Here is a 20,258-nt window from a genome sequence, read left to right as displayed (position 1 = left end):
CCGGGTAGAGAAAGTTTAGTAGAAATTGTTAACTACTACTAGCGATGAGCAAATTGATTTGTAAGCATTGATTTGTCTCATCAATAAGGGTTCTGCACCTACGAAGAGGTGTCCCTGAAGCTAAGGATGCTCCCCTGTGCTTGACTGACAGGTGCCAGACCTATCGGCTGGTCCTGACAATCGCCCACCTCTGTGTAACAGTGCAAAAGCTCTGCTTCCACTACAAGAGCAAGAGACTTATGGGTAGCAGAGCACAAACAGATGCTGCTTCAGTAGCGGAAGCAGAGCCTCTAAGCTCGCGTCAAGGCAAGCCGAGATGTCCATCACTGTCATTCGAGCGCCAGGGGGAGAATCCTCAGCTTCAGGGACACCCCGTCACAGTTGCAGAACCCTGTTTGGTGACATGAATTGATTCTTACAAATCATTTCTCTCATCTCTAGCTCTTCACTTTCTGATAAAACAATGAATGTTTTAAAGGGAATCTATCATCAGGATCTTGGACTTTTATCTGCAGTAAGGTTAATTTCACACCTTCGGTGTGAAACTCCGGCATGGCTGTTCCGGTAGACAAGCGGAGAATCAGCCGGACATAAACCGCAGAATGCGGTTTGTTTCCAGCCAGTTCTCTGCTCTAACACTTACGGATCTCCGCCAGTCCCCTTTATACTTATAGCTTAATACATTAGTAGTACTACAGATAAGGAGTCCATATTGCTACTTTTTATTTTCCTATTGTCCCCTGTTCCTCCACTGTTGGGACTGCTGTGTATGTGTCCTCCATTATGTTTGCACAGCACATCAGTCTGGACTGTGTATTTAATTGCAGCTTTGAATGCTGATAGTGGGTGAAAGGGGGGGGGGGGGGGAGTAGGAAAGCAAAAAATGGCGATCTGGACTCCATATCTATAGTACTACTCCTGTATTACTGTAGATAATAGCCCATAATCATGATAACAGATTCCCTTTAAAAGGGACACCTCTATCAAAAACATTTTTATCATCTATTAACTTATATGTAAGGCTACTTTCACACTCGCGTTTGGTGCGGATTTGTCATGAATCTGCACAGACGGATCCGTTCAGATAGTACAACCGTCTGCATCTGTTCAGAACGGATCCATTTGTATTATCTTTAACATAGCCAAGACGGATCCGTCTTTAACACCAATGAAAGTCAATAGGAGACGGATCCGCTTTCTATTGTGCCAGATTGTGTCATAGAAAACGGATCCATCGCCATTGACTTACATTCTGTGTCAGAACGGATCAGTTTGGTTTAGTTTAGTCAGATGGACACCAAGACGCTGAAAGCAGCGTTTTGGTGTTCGCCTCCAAAGCGGAATGGAGACGGAACAAAGGTAAACTGATGCATTCTGAGCGGATCCTTTTTCATTTAAAATGTATTAGGGCAAAACCGATCCATTTTGGACCTCTTGTGAGAGCCCTGAAATGGATCTAACAAACGGAAACCAAAACGCCAGTGTGAAAGTAGCCTAAATATTCCATGTCATTTCACTCCATGTATACAGGTGAAACTAAAAAAAATTTAATATCGTGCAAAGTTCATTTATTTCAGTAATGCAACTTAAAAGGTGAAACTAACATATGAGACTCATTACATGCAAAGCGAGATATTTCAAGCCTTTATTTGTTAGAATTTGGATGATTATGGCTTACCGCAGGCATCCTTAAACTGCGGCCCTCCAGCTGTTGCAAAACTACAACTTCCAGCATGCCCGAACAGCCTACAGGTATCATGCTTATGAAACCCCAAAGTCTTAATCTCAGGTCCCCTTTGCTCAGGGGGTATGGATTATTTAGCTGACTAGAGTGTGACACTTTGAGCCTAGAATATTGAACCTTTTCACAAAATTCGAATTTTAAGCTGCATTAATGCAATTCCTTTTAATTTGCATTACTGAAATAAATGGACTTTTGCACAATATTATAATTTTTCGAGTTTCACCTGTACTCAGGGCCGGACTGGCCATAGGGCAAACCCGGCATTTGCCCGGTGGGCCGGGCCGCCTCAGGGGGGCCGCCTGGCCGCCTCAGGGCTCGAGTATAGGCGTGCGCACGGGGTGTGCCAGGTGTGCCTGGGCACACCCTAATCACACCCCCGTGCTCCGCCTCCTGCACTGCCGCCTGCCATCCCCGTCACACAAAGACACATACTGAGTGACGTCTGTAGAGTAGATAGTGTATCCAGACTCCAGACCAGTCCACCCCCACTGCTCCGCCTCCGTGACTCCATCTCCCGGCGGCTGGTCGCGTAACGTCACTCACGCCGACGTCACGCGCCTGCTCCGCCTCCTTCATTAATAAAGTGGGAGGAGCATGCGCGTGCAGCGTGACGTAGTGAGTGACATCACGTTACGCTGCCGCCGGCCGCCTAGTTTGAATGTTTGAAGAGCGGGACTGGAGCCACCAGCCTGCCTGTCCGCCCCAGTAGTGCCCAACTGGCTGTGGCTGCCCATGCCTGCCCCACAGTGAATGGATGTGGTGAATGACAGACAGTGATGTCTTTTGTGCACTGCAGCACTACTGTCTGTGAAAAAGAAAAACTAATGAATTGTCAATTGTGAGTACTATTGGAGTCCTGACTGTCCCAGTCCCAGTAAGTTAGTGATATTAGATAGTAACATATACCTTGCACAAGTAAGTTTATTTACAAGCTCAATAGCTCACTTACAATAGGGACACTGTTATGGGGGGGGGGGGGCATATCTGTGGATCATGTGGATGATGACACATATATAGCACAAGATGCTTGCGCTGCCATATATGTGTGTCATCCACAGATCCCCACGGCTACCCATAACAGTGTCATCCAGAGATATCCCCTTAACAGTCTATTAAGGGGATATCTGTGGATGACACTGTAATGGGGGGGGGGGGGGGGGTGTCTGTGGATGATACTGTTATGGGGGGATCTGTGGATGACGTACTGTTAATAACAGTGCATCATCCACAGATGCCCCCATAACCATGTGTCACCCACTGATGCCCATAACAGTGCGTCATCCACAGATGCCCCCATAACCGTGTGTCATCCACTGATGCCCATAAATAACAGTGGAGTGTCCTCCACAGATGCCCATAACAGTGCGTCATCCACCAATGCCCCCATAACAGTGCGTCATCCACAGATGCCCCCATAACAGTGCGTCATCCACAGATGCCCCCATAACAGTGTCATCCACAGATGCCCATAACCGTGTGTCATCCACAGATGCCCATAACAGTGTGTCACCCACAGGTCCCCCATAACAGTGTGTCATCCACAGGTCCCCCATAACAGTGTGTCATCCACAGGTCCCCCATAACAGTGTGTCATCCACTGGTCCCACATAACAGTGCGCCTGCGCACTGAGGAGAGACAGAAAGGAGGGCAAATAATCAGTGGAAGCAAGCAGAGGACGGCACAGCAGACGACTGAAATAGCTTCTTTTGTAAGTAAATTGTTTTATTATAAATGTAGTTTAATGTTTTTGTCTTTTATTATATTCTGGCTTTTGCTTGGTTATGTATGATGCTTTTAGATAATAAGTAAATGTAGTGGTGCTATAATGTGGACCCCAGGCCTCTCTGATGTCCTGCAGGCTGGCTGGCGCTGTGGCAGCATACGTTGGCCAGGCAGCAGACAGGCTCTGGGGCTGTCATTGTGTGCTCTGGAACTTTTCCCTTCACAGCCACTGCTATCTCTCTCTCTGTACAGTGCAGACTCTGCAAGAGGCATTCCGTTTGCTCTCCGTCCTCATAAAAGTCTATGGGAATCAAAACTGATCCATCTGGTTCCTGTTATGCAAGACGGAAAGCAAAGTCCTGTCGACAGGACTGTGTTTTCCGTCTTGCATAAGGGGACCCAGATGGATCGGTTATGCTTTCTCATAAACTTCTATTAGTACAGAGCAAAACGGAATGCCTCTTAAAGGTTTCCGTTTTGCATTCCATCTGGCCATTCCGTTATATTCCGTTTGATACGTAACCTATAACGGAATGGCATAACGCAGATGTAAACCAACCTTTATGAATAGATTGTTTCTGAATACTCTCTAAAGTCTTTGGAACTCGATGCTCAGAAATGTGTTAAAATTACGGATATGTTCAGTCATTATCCACAGAGTTCAAGTGATTCCATGGCAGGGCCAAGTACAGGGGCAACACACACAGAACAAATAATATATATATTCTCCTGGCAGCCCATATTTTATTACCTGTATGCTAGCTCCACATTCTGCAAGCATCCACCTGAGTGTCAGCATTCTCTGCTACCAACAAAGCTTTCAATTTGGAGCGGAAATTGCGTATCACAGCAGACTTCCCAGCCAATAGAGTATTGTCTTTGACAGACGAGGAAAAAGCTGTCAGTGAGGTGGTGTTGTGGTTCGCCTGTGTACGGAATTGGTGGTATTTGTCAGACTTGCTGGAGAACTCTGAGTGCAATTTCGGGGGCACTGACCTGTACAGGGTGTGGAGGATGGGGAGGTTGAGATCCACTGAGGATATTATAAGACTTTTCTGTAGCTTCCTATATTGTTGCAAGGTCTGTATGTTGGTTGTTGCAAAGCTTGTGTGTTGGCTGAAGCCTTCCTATCTTGCTGCCCCTCAATTGTGCTTCCGGTTTTGGCTCCGCCCCAAGACTGGAAGGGGGTGGGGCCGGTTGGGGGTCATGTGATTGGGCTGCTCAGTCATTGGGCTGCTCAGTCAAAAATGCCCGGGCCTATTTTTTGTCCCAGTCCGGCCCTGCCTGTACTAGTTCCTGTTCCGTGTCATTTACTCCCTTTCTGTCTGGACTTTTGGCACAGGAAAGAGAGCTACCTAATGGGTGGTCTATCGCGCTTCCCTAGGATGTTTTACAGGCTAGGGCAGTGATAAAGACCGCCCATTAGTGCCGGTGACATCACCGGGTTCACTGCCTAGCGGAAGTCTGCGCCTAGCATTCCCATACAGATGCTTCACTCATTCATGCTGAATGAGTGAAGAAGGGGTTATGTCTGGGTTCAGCTCTGAACTCGGACAACCTCTTTATCGTATGGTGAGAATGATTTCACATGAATACATGAATATTACTTCATGATATGTTTTAACACCAGTTTTATTGTGAAGATTAATAGGTCAGCTTACAGCTGACTGGCTTCTCCCAAGCAAAGATGACATGAAGTTGTGAAAACTCCTGAGGTCAAATGATATCACTGGGATTTACATGGCAAACACCTTAGGTGACAAGGATGTACATTATATAAGAATGTCTATTGGAAATGTTGTACCTACCTTCACTAAATAGTGGCTTCATGCACGTTATTATACTAGGAGGCCATTGGTGTGCATCTGCATCCCACTAAACATGTCTGGCAATACTTTTGGAAGTGGGATGCCTGGATTTAGGCAGCAAACCCAGGGATGAAAGGGTAATATATAAAGAACATGAAAAGACAACATATGGAAAAGAGAGAGAGGGACCAGGTGTCTTTCATGTTATATATAGAGGAGGGAATAAGTCTAAAGCATACATATCTGGGAATTACTAATGGTCTGGCCATAATAAAATGCCTGTGGGATTATAGAAAGTGACTTCATTTGGAGGATTTTTGTATAGGGATTGAATGCAGAGTGTGAAAGAGAAGTTACAGCATCCCTCCATTCCTTCCATACAGTATGTCGGTCATTGCACCCACTTTCAACCCATGTTACCAGTGGGACTCAGGAACTGAGGAAAAAAATGTAGGCACACCCAGGATTTATACCTCCTAGAAACAATGGTACAATTGTTCTCCTGTTTATGAACTAAAAAAGTAGCTTTTTCCCGTTCCTGAGAGGAAAATGTTTACCTAGTTCTTGCTCACAAGCAGACTGATATATGGGGTATTGCTGGATTCATCCCCTATGAACAACCTGTAAACCAGATAACTCACATGGAACATTGGTTACGTAAAGATTCAAAGAAATATGCTGCCTGAGCATAAAAGGGGTTTTCCGAGACTTTAAAACTGATGACCTATCCAGGGGATAGTATCTGATCGGTGGGGGTCCAACAGCCGAAACCCCCACCGATCAGCTGTTGAAATTTCAGGCTCAGATTGCAGCGCAACGGTTAGTTGTGCCGCAATCTGCAACATTTTCCCTCTCACACCAGGTCTAAAAAAGTGGGCGTGAGCTGAGCGGGGAAGATGGCGGGCTGGCAGGCCTGTTTCATTTACCATTTTCTACGCCTGTTTTAGGAGTAGAAAAAGGTCTAAATGTAAGACAACAAGGAAGCTATCTTACATTTAGAAACATCAGTGGATTCGGCAAAGTTATGAAGAGGCCAGCGCCTCTTCATAACTTCAGCGGATCCACCGCCAGCGCAGGGGTTTATTAAGATCAGGGTCTAAAATGCTTGTCTTAATAAATGACCCCCTTTGTGCTGCATTGTGGTATTTGGTTCTTTGGGATGGTAGGTATTCAGTGCTGCACTATGGTATGGCCGACCCTGATAATTTGTATTGGCCCCATTTACTTGTGTCGCCCCGCCTTCTGTCAATTTGGATCCACCTACAACATTAGGGCCACTTTAGGTTTTTACCAGGGGCACTTTAAGTTCCCAGTCCGCCCCTGGGTGAGCCTCTTCCCTGTACTATGCCTGCATTGGTTACTGAACGGCACAGAGCAGACACAAGACTTGGAGTCAGGACTAGATGCAATGACATCCACAAAGCCTGGCCCTGTCAATCAAAGTGCAGGGGGCGTTGCAGCAGCAGCAGAGAGAACAGAGTCTCTAGGAGTAATGGTAATAACCCTGTTGCTCAAGAGACTCAATAGTATATAATAAAACTTTTTTTTTTTTTACAAAATATGGAGCCACATATTTGGATGGGACCAAGACAGATCAATTTTGCTGACCAGCACACAGGTCTAAGGTCAGCCTGTTCTAATGCTATGAAACTCCTTCAACTCCTCAATCTCCACCATACATGTATGACAGAATTTGCCACTTTAAAGATGAGACCTGCTCACCCGTGTAGTGGGGAGCCATAGCCACCATGTTTCTGCTGTTTCAAACAGCAGAGATCTGGGGCAGATATATACGATCAGCCATAAGGCTGAGCGCATACATTAAACCCCCAAATGCTGTGCTCAAATGTGACCACAGCATCTGAGTGGTGTAGGAGCCGCGTGCTCCAGCACCCGTAACAGCGTTCACCGGCTGAGATCAGGATACCTGTTATATGTCTGTAATAGCATGGAGCCATCACATAACACAACAAGCAATCTAATGATTGCCAGTTATAGTCACTTATAAAAATAAAAAAAATCTAAAAGTTCAAATCACCCCTCTTTTCCCCAAAATAAAAATACATAAACAATACAATGTATCAAAGTCATGTTGGTTTAAATAAGTATATATATATATATATATATATATATATATATATATACAGTACAGACCAAAAGTTTGGACACACCTTCTCATTCAAAGAGTTTTCTTTATCTTCATGACTATGAAAATTGTAGATTCACACGGCGAATAACATAACGGGAAATAAAATCAAAAAGGGCCAATTAGCCATTTTTTGTCACTTTACCTCCCAAAAAAATGTAGTAAACAGTGATAAAAAAATAAAGTCACACACTTCAAAATGGAATCACTGAAAGTACAGATCGCCTGCAAAAATGAGCCCTCATACAGCTCTAGATATAACTCCATAGACATAACTACAAAAAAGTACAGAATATGGTGCTGAAAAGAAAAAAGGTACAAGAAAAACCACACTAGTGTCATACTGTTGTAATCGTATTGACCTAGAGAAACACAGAAAATCGCAAGGTTATTTAAGGGTTAATAGGGGCAAGATAAATGCTGATTCTTTAAGGCCCCTTGCAGACGAGCGTGTCCGGATTAGGTCCGGATGCGTCCCGGTGCATTGCGGCAAACCATGGTGATGGATCATGTGAAGTACCATGTGATGAGTAGAGATGTCGCGAACATAACATTTTCCGTTCGCGAGCGGCGAACGCGAATTTCTGCAAATGTTCGTGAACGGGCAAACCGGGCGAACCTCCATTGACTTCAATAGGCAGGCGAATTTTTAAACCCAAAGGGACTCTTTCTAGCCACAGTAGTGATGGAAAAGTTGTTTCAAGGGAACTAACACCTGGACTGTGGCATGTCGGAGGGGGATCCATGGCAAAACTCCCATGGGAAATTACATAGTTGACGCAGAGTTGGATATCAATCCATAAAGGGCATAAATCACCTAAGAATCCTAAATTTTTTTGAACAACGTGGTTTAAAACATCCAGTGTGTGTATACGATCAGATATGATGTTGTATAGATCAGGTAGTGTAAGGGTTACGCCTGCTTCACAGACATTGACAGACCAAACTCCCCTTTTAATGCACCGCAAACAACCGCAAACTTCCCATTTGCACAAGGTTGGATACCAAGCTAGCCATGTCCTGTTGATGTCATTGAAGGTTTCTTCCTTCACCCAGACACGTACAACACCAAGGGTCCCAGAAAGGTGAATTGAATTGATTTTTCGAACGGGGAGATGGTTAAAAAAAACGCTGGCTCCCTCCCATTTGTTTGAATCCATGCCACAGTCACTGTGCAATTTACTGTCACACCCGATATGAGTGGTATTTTCTGTAGTATTATTCTCATCAGTTTAATCCCTGTTACGTCCTCTATCCGAGAACGTGTGTCGAATTTTTTAATCATTGTCGAATTAACAACATCCTAAAATAATTTTGTTCTGAGCTCTGTACTTGCTTTGTAATGGAATTGATGGGGAATTTTTAAATTGTCTGCATTATTTCTAATACAAAAATCATAATAAAGTCTCTTAATAGTTTATTTTATATATTAAAAACCCATACAACTAAAAAAAAATTGAAAAAAAATTATAATAATGTTTTTTCTATGAAAAATTATCCAGCCGATCGCTTTTAGTCTGATCATAATGAAGCAACGTCCTTATCTAGGGTGTGGCAACATTGCCAACACACTCATACAGGTGATGATCGCTTCATTGTGATACGCAAGCCCCTTCACCACAACAAGGTACCGATCATGAAGGGGAATTGACACATGACATGCCTTTTTTTTGTTTTGTTTTTGCAGCCACAGTGCAGCACTAGAGGCCAGAAAAATTAGGCATGTGCACATGCCTGAAAAATAAGGTATTGTTGCAGCACTACAGCAGCCGGAAAAATTGATGTTTTCCAGGCAGAAAGGTGACTAAAACATTGCGGCTTGAACCCTAGTTGGTGGCGGAGAATTCACAAAAGTCATCCGGTATGCAGACATTAAATACAGCAGCGTGGGGACCATTTTGAGGCCAAGGCATGTCATCAGGCCTTTTGTTAGTCAAACGTATCCCCCACTGTCAGTCCCTTCGGGATCCATGCCTCATTCATCTTAATGAAGGTGAGGTAATCAACACTTTTTTGACCGAGGCGACTTCTTTTGTCAGTGACAATGCCTCCTGCTGCACTGAAGGTCCTTTCTGACAGGACACTTGAAACTGGGCAGGCCAGAAGTTCTATCGCAAACTGGGATAGTTCAGGCCACAGGTCAAGCCTGCACACCCAGTAGTCAAGGGGTTCATCGCTCCTCAGAGTGTCGATATCTGCAGTTAAGGCGAGGTAGTCTGCTACCTGTCGGTCGAGTCGTTCTCTAAGGCTGGATCCCGAAGGGCTGTGGCGATGTGTAGGACTGAAAAAGCTCTGCATGTCCTCCATCAACAACACATCTGTAAAGCGTCCTGTCCTTGCCGCCATGGTCGTGGTAGGAGGAGGATTACTTTCACCTCTTCCCCAGTTAGATTCCCGTTGTGCTGTGACATCCCCCTTATAAGCTGTGTAAAGCATATTTTTTAGTTTGGTTTTGAACTGCTGCATTCTTTCTGACTTCCGGTAATTTGGTAACATTTCCGCCACTTTCTGCTTATACCGGGAGTCTAGTAGCGTGGCCACCCAGTACAGGTCGTTCTCCTTCATCCTTTTTATATGAGGGTCCCTCAACAGACATGACAGCATGAAAGACCCCATTTGCACAAGGTTGGATGCCGAGCTACTCATTTCCCGTTCCTCGTCCTCACTGATGTCATTGACGGTCTGTTCTTCCACCCAGCCACGTACAAGACCACAGGTCCCAGATAGGTGACAACAACGAGCACCCTGGGATGCCTCAAAGCCACATTCCTCCTCTGACTCCTCTTCCCCCTACTCCTCTTCCAGCGTTGCCGCAGGTCCGGCAAGCGATGATGACAAGGCTGTTTCTGGTGGTGATGGTGACCACAACTCTTCCTCTTCACGCTCATTTACAGCCTGATCCAGCACTCTTCGCAGGGCACGCTCCAGGAACAAAACAAATTTGTCACCTCCTCAAAAGGACACATGAGCCTACAGGCATTGCGCATGAGCGCCCAGTAACGTGGCAAAAAAATTCCCAGCTCCGCAGAGGCTGTCCTAGCACCCCGGTCATACAAATAGTCGTTGACAAATTTTTCTTGTTGGAGCAGGCGGTCGAACATTAGGAGTGTTGAATTCCAACGTGTCGGGCTGTCGCAAATCAAGCGCCTCACTGGCATGTTGTTTCGGCACTGAATGTCTGAAAAGTGCGCCATGGCCGTGTAGGAACGCCTGAAATGGCCACAAGCATTCCTGGCCTGCTTGAGGACGTCCAGTAAGCCTTGTACGTTGAGATTCAACACATGTGACAACTTGCCCAAATTCAATGCCGCCAACAAATTGCTTCCATTGTCACACACCACTTTGCCGATCTCCAGTTGGTGCGGGGTCATCCACTGATCCACCTGTGCGTTCAGGGCGGACAGGAGTGCTGGTCCGGTGTGGCGCTCTGCTTTCAGACAAGTCAACCCCAAGACAGCGTGACACTGTCGTATCCGGGATGTGGAATAGCCCCTGGGGAGCTGGGGGGATTCAGTTGATGTGCAGCCAGACGCCGCAGCAAAAGAGGACTCAGCCGAGGAGGTTATGGAAGAGGATGGAGTAGGAGGAGTAGAGGAGGTGGCAGTAGGCCTGCCTGCAAGTCGTGGCAGTGTCACCAACTCCGCTGCAGAGCCACGCATTCCATGCTTGGCAGCCGTCAGCAGGTTGACCCAATGCGCAGTGTAGGTGATATACCTGCCCTGATCGTGCTTTGCAGACCAGGTATCAGTGGTCAGATGGACCCTTGCCCCAACACTGTATGCCAGAGATGCCATGACTTCCTTTTCAATCACTGAGTAGAGGTTTGGCATTGCCTTATTTGAAAAAAAAATTCATCCGGGTACCTTCCACTGTCTTGTCCCAATAGCGACAAATGTTTTGAAGGCCTCAGACTCCACCAGCTGGTATGGTAAAAGCTAGCGGGCTAAGAGTTCCGTCAAGCCAGCTGTCAGACACTAGGCAAGGGGGTGACTCTGTGACATTAGCTTCTTACGCTCAAACATTTCCTTTACAGACACCTGACTGTGGGCAGATGAGATGGAACTGCTGAAGGTGAGAGGCGGAGTGGCGGGTGGTTGAGAGGGGGCATGGAGGACAGCAATGGTTGACGTGGCTGAAGATGCTGGACCAGGAGGAGGATGGTGGCTTTGAGCTTGTGTGCTGCTTCTACTCGTCATCATGTGTTGATCCCATAGGCGTTTATGATGTGCGATCATGTGCATTCGCAAAGCAGTTGTACCTAGGTGGGTGTTGGATTTCCCACGACTCAGATTCTTTTGGCACAGGTTGCAAATGGCATCGCTGTTGTCAGAGGCAGACACACACAAAAAATGCCACACTGCTGAGCTTTGCAATGACGGCATTCTGGTGGTGGCAACAGCATGCGTTGATTGGCGTGCTGTCTGGCTGACCCCGGGTGCCGATACATGCTGTCTGACTGTGCCACTAGCTCCTTGCGACGACCTCCCCCTGCTTCCAACTCGTCTCCTCCTTCTCTCTGTCTCCCCTTCTGAACTTTCCCCCTCTTCTTCTCTTCGAGCAGGCACCCACGTGGCATCCACGGACCCATCGTCATCATCAACCACTTGACTTGTATCTGACACCTCAGCAAAGGAAGCAGCAGCGGGTACAACATCATCATCATCACACTGTACGTCCATGTGTGTAATGCTGCCTGACTGAGACATATCCCTGTTATCTACATCCCCTGACATATCCCTGTTATCTTTTTATGTGAAGTGGTACTATGCGTGCAAGGTACTGTGCCAACCTATATAAGTGGGGGGCAGTGGGCACAGTACAGTCTGTGTGGGCCTGACACACACGGGCTTGCAAATGTGATTATGTCACAATAAAATATTAAATATAATTTTTTTTATCTGCAAGGTATTTGAGTGAATGACACCCTGTAACGGTATGAGTGGAGGCCTAGCCACTAGCCAGTATACAGTCTGTGTGGGCCTGACACACACGGGCTTGCAAATGTGATTATATCACAGAAAGTTTTTTAAATAGAATTTTTTTTATTTGCAAGGTATTTGAGTGAATGACACCCTGTAACGGTATGAGTGCAGGCATAGCCACTAGCCAGTGGGCACAATACAGTATGTGTGGCCCTGACACACACGGGCTTGCCAGGGCCGTCTTTACCAAGGGGCAAAAGGGGCAGCTGCCCCGGGCCCAGTTGCTCCTGGGGGGGCCCAAGGCAGCTGCCTCTTGAGCCCTGCTAGCCACTGCCCCGGGTGTCAGGCTGTCAGCTTTACCAGGAGTCCAGGCATCATGATTGTACTGTGTTAAAGTTGTGATTTAGGACCTTAATGACATCATCACCATGTGACCAGTAACCTAGCAATTACTGGTCACATGGCTATGAGGTCATCACAGGTCCTACCAGGAGTGTTGCAGAAGTTAACTGTAGAGCTTTTTTGTGTGAAGATTACATCAGAAAAAGGTGACAGGGGCTGTTATGTTAATATACTCTAAACCACTGTATAGTGGGGGGCTGTATACTGTGTGGGACTGTATACTGTGTGGGGGCCTGTATACTGTGTGGTGGGCTGTATACTGTGTGGTGGGCTGTATACTGTGTGGTGGGATGTATACTGTGGGGGGCTCTATACTGTGTGGGACTGTATACTGTGTGGGGGCTGTATACTGTGTGGGACTGTATACTGTGTGGGACTGTATACTGTGTGGTGGGCTGTATACTGTGTGGTGGGCTGTATACTGTGTGGTGGGCTGTATACTGTGTAGGGGGGGCTGTATACTGTGTAGGGGGGCTGTATACTGTGTAGGGGGGGCTGTATACTGTGTAGGGGGGCCTGTATACTGTGTAGGGGGGGGCCTGTATACTGTGTGGGGGGCCTGTATACTGTGTGGGGGGGCCTGTATACTGTGTGGGGGGGGGCATGTATACTGTGTGGGGGAGCCTGTATACTGTGGGGGGGCCTGTATACTGTGGGGGCTGTATAGTGTGGGGGGGCCTGTATAGTGTGGGGGGGCCTGTATACTGTGGGGGCTGTATAGTGTGGGGGGGCCTGTATAGTGTGGGGGGGCCTGTATAGTGGGGGGGGGGCTATACTGCTGTACTGTATACTGTGGGGGTCTGTATAATGTATTAAAGGACAGCGTAAAACGATCAAAATTAAAATCAACAAACTGAAAAGACATCTACCTTCCTACTGTGCCGGACGATAAACAACACGGACTAGGTATAGACTGAAATCCCGTCCGAACTCCCGCGAGAACTCGGATAAGTTGGCTAGAGGAGTACGGAGTGAGACGCCGGCAGTGTCCCGCGCCGCTTGATCCTCGCCTGAATAAACAGCCAACGCTGAGGAAGGTAAGAGGAATCAACTTGCAAACTAAATAATTATAACATATATGGGACTGAAACAAAGACAAACAGCCATAGGACTGCATTAGCGCAAAAGACCGGCGCTTAAATACTTACGAAATACCAAAGCTATTGAAATCCCATACAGCAACATTCTCAATATACATCTGTACCCATACGTGGATTCATGTCCCCACGGGACTTCAATCAATACTATTGAGAACTTTGTTATAACACAGCTAGTTGGTTATTGTGCAAATAAGGAACTATCCCGGCTAATACAACCAACCTCTGTGGATTTGGTTAGATTCATCTGGATGTGTCAGATCATATGCAGTGCATTTTATTTTTCAATTGATTTTATTGCATTTTACAGTACATTGTTTTATATTTAATTTTACCTTAATATGTAATACACGTGTGCATTATAAATAGTGTGATTTAATTAAATTTTATCAACTTTATAAGTCCAAATGAAGTGTGCTCACCCGTGACTATAGCTCTTTTTACATAGTATATAACATAGTAACATAGTATATGAGCCCGAAAAAAGACATTTGTCCATCCAGTTCGGCCTGTTATCCTGCAAGTTGGTCCAGAGGAAGGCAAAAAAAAAGACTGTAAGGTAGAAGCCAATTTTACCCACTTATATTCCCCCTTTCTATGCAGTCTAATGCTCCGTAACATTCACTGACCTTCGATCCCTGTGATAATAATTCATGTAGCAGCCGGCTCACTGAGCACAGTGCTTCTACTTTCGGCGGCTGCTACATGAATTATTATCACAGGGATCGCAGGTCAGTGAATGTAAGTGAAGAAGAAGTTCAGGTTTGGGTTAGGTGTTGTGTAGATATTATTATTTTCCCTTATAACATGGCTATAAGGGAAAATAATAGCATTCCTAATACAGAATGCATAGTACAATAGGGCTGGAGGGGTTAAAAAATAATAATAATAATTTAACTCACCTTAATCCACTCACGCAGCCCGACTTCTGTGCACAGGAATAGGACCTTTGATTATGTCACTGCACTCATCACATGGTCCATCACATGAACCATCACCGTGGTAAAAGATCATGTGACGGACCATGTGATGAGCGCAGTGACATCATCAAAGGTCCTATTCCTCAAAGAAGAAGACCAGAAGAGAAGTCGGGCTGCGCGAGCAAGTGGATTAAGGTGAGTTAAATTAAATTTAATTTTTTTAACCCCTCCAGCCCTATTGTACTATGCATTCTGTATTAAGAATGCTATTATTTTCCCTTATAGCCATGTTATAAGGGAAAATAATAATGATTGGGTCCCCATCCCGATCGTCTCCTAGCAACCGTGCTTGAAAATCGCACCGCATCCGCACTTGCTCCAGAGCGGAATGGTGACTGAACTGATGCATTCTGAGCGGATCCTTTTTCATTCATAACGCATTAGGGCAAAACTGATCCATTTTGGACAGCTTGTAAGAGCCCTGAACGGATCTCTCAAACGGAAAGCCAAAACGCCAGTGTGAAAGTAGCCTAACATTTAATAGTGGCATCCCTTTAACCTGTAGTAGCATTCTACGTGACTGTGGAATTTTTGATGATGATTGCCCTGCGGAATACAGACTGCCATTTCCAATGTAGTCTTTTGATGGACAGAATATAGGATATATTAAAACATGTAACAATTCACATGACTTCAGTAAATATTCCATATCTTGTATTTCTCTTTTTAAACTTACATATAATCTCCGGCAATCGCTACAGATGTAAGATTGTGCATTATCTAATTCATTATGTATTATGAATGAAAACAACTTTTGTAATGGTAATGACGGTAATTCATACTACCTATGACTCTCCAGTGCTAGTGCCAGCATGCTATGAAACTACTAAGAAAACCACAGATTGCCATGTCAGAACAGCTGGAGCACTGCATGTGGCAAGCCACTAATGTAATGAAGCACTTCATAAACAGTTAAACATCTATAAAAACACATAAATAATGCACATGAGCACTGAAAACACACCTTGAATAATTTATAGACTGGCACTTATAGCTCCGCAGTTTACGATCTGATGGCTTGGCATTCTGGGCTTCGGTGAATACATCTTCAAGGGATAAAGTTATCGTAGCCCAGAGCGTCAGAACTTTAAAGTTAAGCCAATAGGTTAAGAAACAACTATAGCAATTTTATCATCGACCCCCATAACCAGAATTGTCTAATGTATGGATTTCTGACTTTATAATAGATAGATTCCTCTGGCTGTTGGTGGATGAATTTGGTGACATTGGGTAATCTTAATACGCATATCTGTTCTCCCATAAGTATCAGTATGTAAGGCTTTTTACACTTGTTGGGTGATTAATAAAATGTTTCATATAATCATAGTTAGTTTTCATGCTTCATATACATTTGGGCATCTTGATCCTGCTGAAAAAGATGTGTCCTTTTTTTATTGTGTCATCGAGCAATGTAAATGATAGGCAATGCAAAAAAAGCTGTGTCATGCTACTTTTACACCAGCGTTTTTACTGGATTCGGCAGGGTTCAGCAAAAACGCTTCCGTTACTGATAATACAACCGTCTGCATCCGTTATGAACGGATCTGGTTGTATTATCTGTAACATACCCAAGACGGATCCAGTGAAAGTCAATGGGGGACAGATCCATTTTCTATTGTGCCAGATTGTGTCAGAGAAAATGGACCTGTCCCCATTGACTTAGAAACATAGAATGTGTCGGCAGATAAGAACCATTTGGCCCATCTAGTCTGCCCAATATACTAAATACTATGGATAGCCCCTGGCCCTATCTTATATGAAGGATGGCCTTATGCCTATCCCATGCATGCTTAAACTCCTCCACTGTATTTGCAGCTACCACTTCTGCAGGAAGGCTATTCCGTGCATCCACTACTCTCTCAGTAAAGTAATACTTCCTGATATTACTTTTAAACCTTTGCCCCTCTAATTTAACACTATGTCCTCTTGTAGCAGTTTTTCTTCTTTTGAATATTCTCTCCTCTTTTACCTTGTTGATTCCCTTTATGTATTTAAAAGTTTCTATCATATCCCCTCTGTCTCGTCTTTCTTCCAAGCTATACATGTTAAGGTCCTTTAATCTTTCCTGGTAAGTTTTATCCTGCAATCCATGTACCAGTTTAGTAGCTCTTCTCTGAACTCTCTCCAAAGTATCAATATCCTTCTGGAGATATGGTCTCCAGTACTGCGCACAATACTCCAAATGAGGTCTCACTAGTGCTCTATAGAGCGCATGAGCACCTCCCTCTTTCTACTGGTAATGCCTTTCCCTATACACCCAAGCATTCTGCTAGCATTTCCTGCTGCTCTGTGACATTGTCTGCCTACCTTTAAGGGTCCATTCACACGTCCGTTGTTTCTTTCCTGATCTGTTCCGTTTTTTGCGGGACAGATCTGGACCAGATCTGTACCCATTAATTTTCAATGGGTCCTGAAAAAAAAAATCAGACATTGTGCTGTCCGATTTTTTTCAGGACCCATTGAAAATGAATGGGTCCAGATCTGGTCCAGATCTGTTCCGCAAAAAACGGAACAGATCAGGAAAGAAACAACGGATGTGTGAATGGACCCTTAGTCTTCTGAAATAATGACCCCTAAATCCCTTTCCTCAGATACTGAGACTTGCATTGTGGGTCATGACGTATCCGTTTTGCTACGCATCCCAGGATGGAAATCAAACCGCAGCATGCTGCTATGAGAACGGAACGGAATGCATTTTGGAGCATTCTGTTCAGTTAAGTTAAGTTTTGTCCCAATTGACAATGAATGGGGACAAAACGGAAGCGTTTTTTTTCCGGTATTGAGACCCTACAACGGATCTTGATACCGGAAAATAGAAATGTTAGTTTAAAGTAGCCTTAGAGAGAAATAATTGCTGCTGATGTGAACATCAGTCTAATATTTTTCAGTACTGGGATGCCGGTCATTAAAGGAGGATCCTTTGCGCATGGAAAATCATTTTTACTCTTAGCCTTATCATTCACATACAATACAATTGTTCGGAACTAGCAAGAATAATTTTCAACAAGGTTTATACTTGTCCTAGACAAAAAGGACAACAGCCCCATTACCATGGATGTAATGACTAACCATGGACATAATGAATACCAACCTGTGGAAGGGCTCCCATAACCATAGACATAATGATTATATTTAACGATGGTCACCTTAAGTTTTTAGAACATTAGTTCAAGGTACTGTAGCATCAGTGCTACCAAATAAAGACTTTCCTTTCTCACTGCGCTTTAACATCTTCTTAAAGATTATACTATGCAAGTCTCAATTCTTCTGGACATGTGTGCATAAACATTTCAGAGCACCAATTCCCTACTTTCATGCATAATGTAATATATGCTTTATACATACAGTATATTCCTATTTTTAAAGTGACATTAATTGCAGAACATAAGACTATGAAAAACGACAAAGGCAGGCACAGTGAACATGATCTAGATGAGTGACAGATTGCTACAGAGGGAGAGTACACCAAGTACTAAATCTAGCCTATGTTTAATCTTGAATTTAAATCATGATTTTCAGTTTCCCTGAAATCACTCATCATTTTCCTAATTCTTTTACTCCATATTATGCCAAATGTGTCAATGTTGCATTATGACGCCCTGAAACCTTCCACTGACACTTTTGGAAGACAATGACCTTTTATTCTAACAATTAGTCTTTTATCTGGACCCTTTAATGCTACAGAATACTCCCCCTCTGAAGTGGCACTCCATCCCTTTGTATGCACAAGAGTGATTATGCATGTGATATGTCACTGTCTGGATAACATGTTTAGCCTGACCCCATATTCTTAAAAACCCACTGAAAAGGGCATTGTTGTCGGGTGAATTTACATGTCTTTAGGTCTGGTCTTCAGGTTCCTTGCTAAAACGACGCACATTTTACTCTAAGGGTCCATTCACACGTTCGCAAAACGGCTCCGCCTCCGTTCCGCAATTTTGCAGAACAGGTGCGGACCCATTCATTTTCAATGGTGCCGGAATGTGCTGTCCACTTCCCCATTTGCAGATCCGCACTTCCGTTCCACAAAAAAATAGAACATGTCCTATTCTTGTCCACAATTGCGGACAATTCCGGCGATGTGCGGTCCGCAAAATGCGGAACGCACATTGCCGGTGTTCATGTTTTGCGGACGTGTGAATGGACCCTTATTCTGTGTGATATTAGCTCTTTATACAAAAAAATAAATAAAAATAACACAATCTTGTTGGCAATGCACTTTTCTCCTAGCAGGGTTTCCAACCAGATTTTTTTTTTTCTCAACAACTTATCCCAGAATCAGGGACAGCCAACATTTTTTATGGACAAATTGGAAAACCATAATGAATGAAAAAGATTATAAGTAATCCATGTCTATAGCTCAATATACTGATAACACCTTATTACCAGCACTTACTGTCAAGCTGTAAAATGATTTAAAAAATTATCATTTCAAGTATCACAAACCTCAAAAAAATCACGGACACATCTATTTTTTTCACGGACATAGGAAAAAAAATTGACATTTCTAAACGGTTGGCAATCCTGCTGGTACTGAGCCTATACCCTAATCAACATTCAGTGTTGCCAGCTTTGTGTGGAGAAATTGGAGAAGTTCTACTTACCAATTGCCCACTGGTTGCCTCCTCTCTGAAGTACATTGATTTTTCCTAGTTTGCCAGTTTCTTCAGTGAACTCCACGCAGATTGTGAGAGAGACGAAAGAGAAAAGAAGCAGGTGAGTAAGGAACCCGATGGGCAGGATTCTAGTGAGAGGAACTGCAGACATGTCTGTGCTTTGCGTTCTGTGGGGATGTGATTCTGAAGGGCTGTCCTACTGATCTCTCTTCTCTGCCCTCAGTCACTTTATATAGTAGGTGCTGTGGGAGGGGGGCAGCAGGCTGGTGATGAATAACACACGTGTTTGCACTGTGTGCAGGGCTTAACCCTCCAGTCCCCAAGGTGGCACTTATTTTTTTTTTATAGTGCGCAGGTCTATGTGAATGCCTAATATGCATGAAAGAACCAGGATATCATACTACAGGTACAGCTGGTGAACTCCAGAGGATGCATCTAAAGATAGTGTGTAACCCCTACAGCACCAACTGAGCTGTAAAACAATGTACCTTTAGAATCCTAGGAGGGATGCATCATTATTGTTAGAAATCTATACCATGACTAGGAAACATATCACCTACAATTTGTTCTACTGAGTGCAATGTTAAAAAAAGAGAACTTTAGTGATGACAGTTTCAGATTTCACAATTATCCAACCAACATCCATATCATCCGTGTAAAATCCAACCGGTTACACCAGTTTTAGCAGAAATAATTACAATCAATGCATCCTAAGATTTAATATCATTCTCATATCTGACTCATTCTTCAGCAATAGTAGCTCGATGGATTTTCTTCATAAAACTGCTTTCATTCAGCCACAGGTATTGTTCATAGCAAA

The 20,258-nt window shown here is 44.3% G+C and overlaps 1 protein-coding gene across 1 annotated transcript in view; it reads right to left on the bottom strand.

The window, feature by feature from the left end:
• LOC122929722 (bombesin-like) overlaps positions 1-19,625 on the bottom strand; it is a 49,182-nt gene extending 29,557 nt beyond the window's left edge. Inside the window, exon 1 of the mRNA XM_044283387.1 lies at positions 19,427-19,625. Within this exon, the coding sequence (XP_044139322.1) occupies positions 19,427-19,589 (163 nt within the window). The 5' untranslated portion in view covers positions 19,590-19,625. The remainder of the gene's footprint in view (positions 1-19,426) is intronic.
• Between the last annotated feature and the right edge of the window lie 633 nt (positions 19,626-20,258).

Source organism: Bufo gargarizans, chromosome 2 (genome assembly GCF_014858855.1).
Source record: "Bufo gargarizans isolate SCDJY-AF-19 chromosome 2, ASM1485885v1, whole genome shotgun sequence".
Taxonomy (NCBI): Eukaryota; Metazoa; Chordata; class Amphibia; order Anura; family Bufonidae; genus Bufo; species Bufo gargarizans.
Note: the sequence above shows the minus strand (reverse complement) of the source record. Positions and strands in the feature narration are given on the sequence as shown.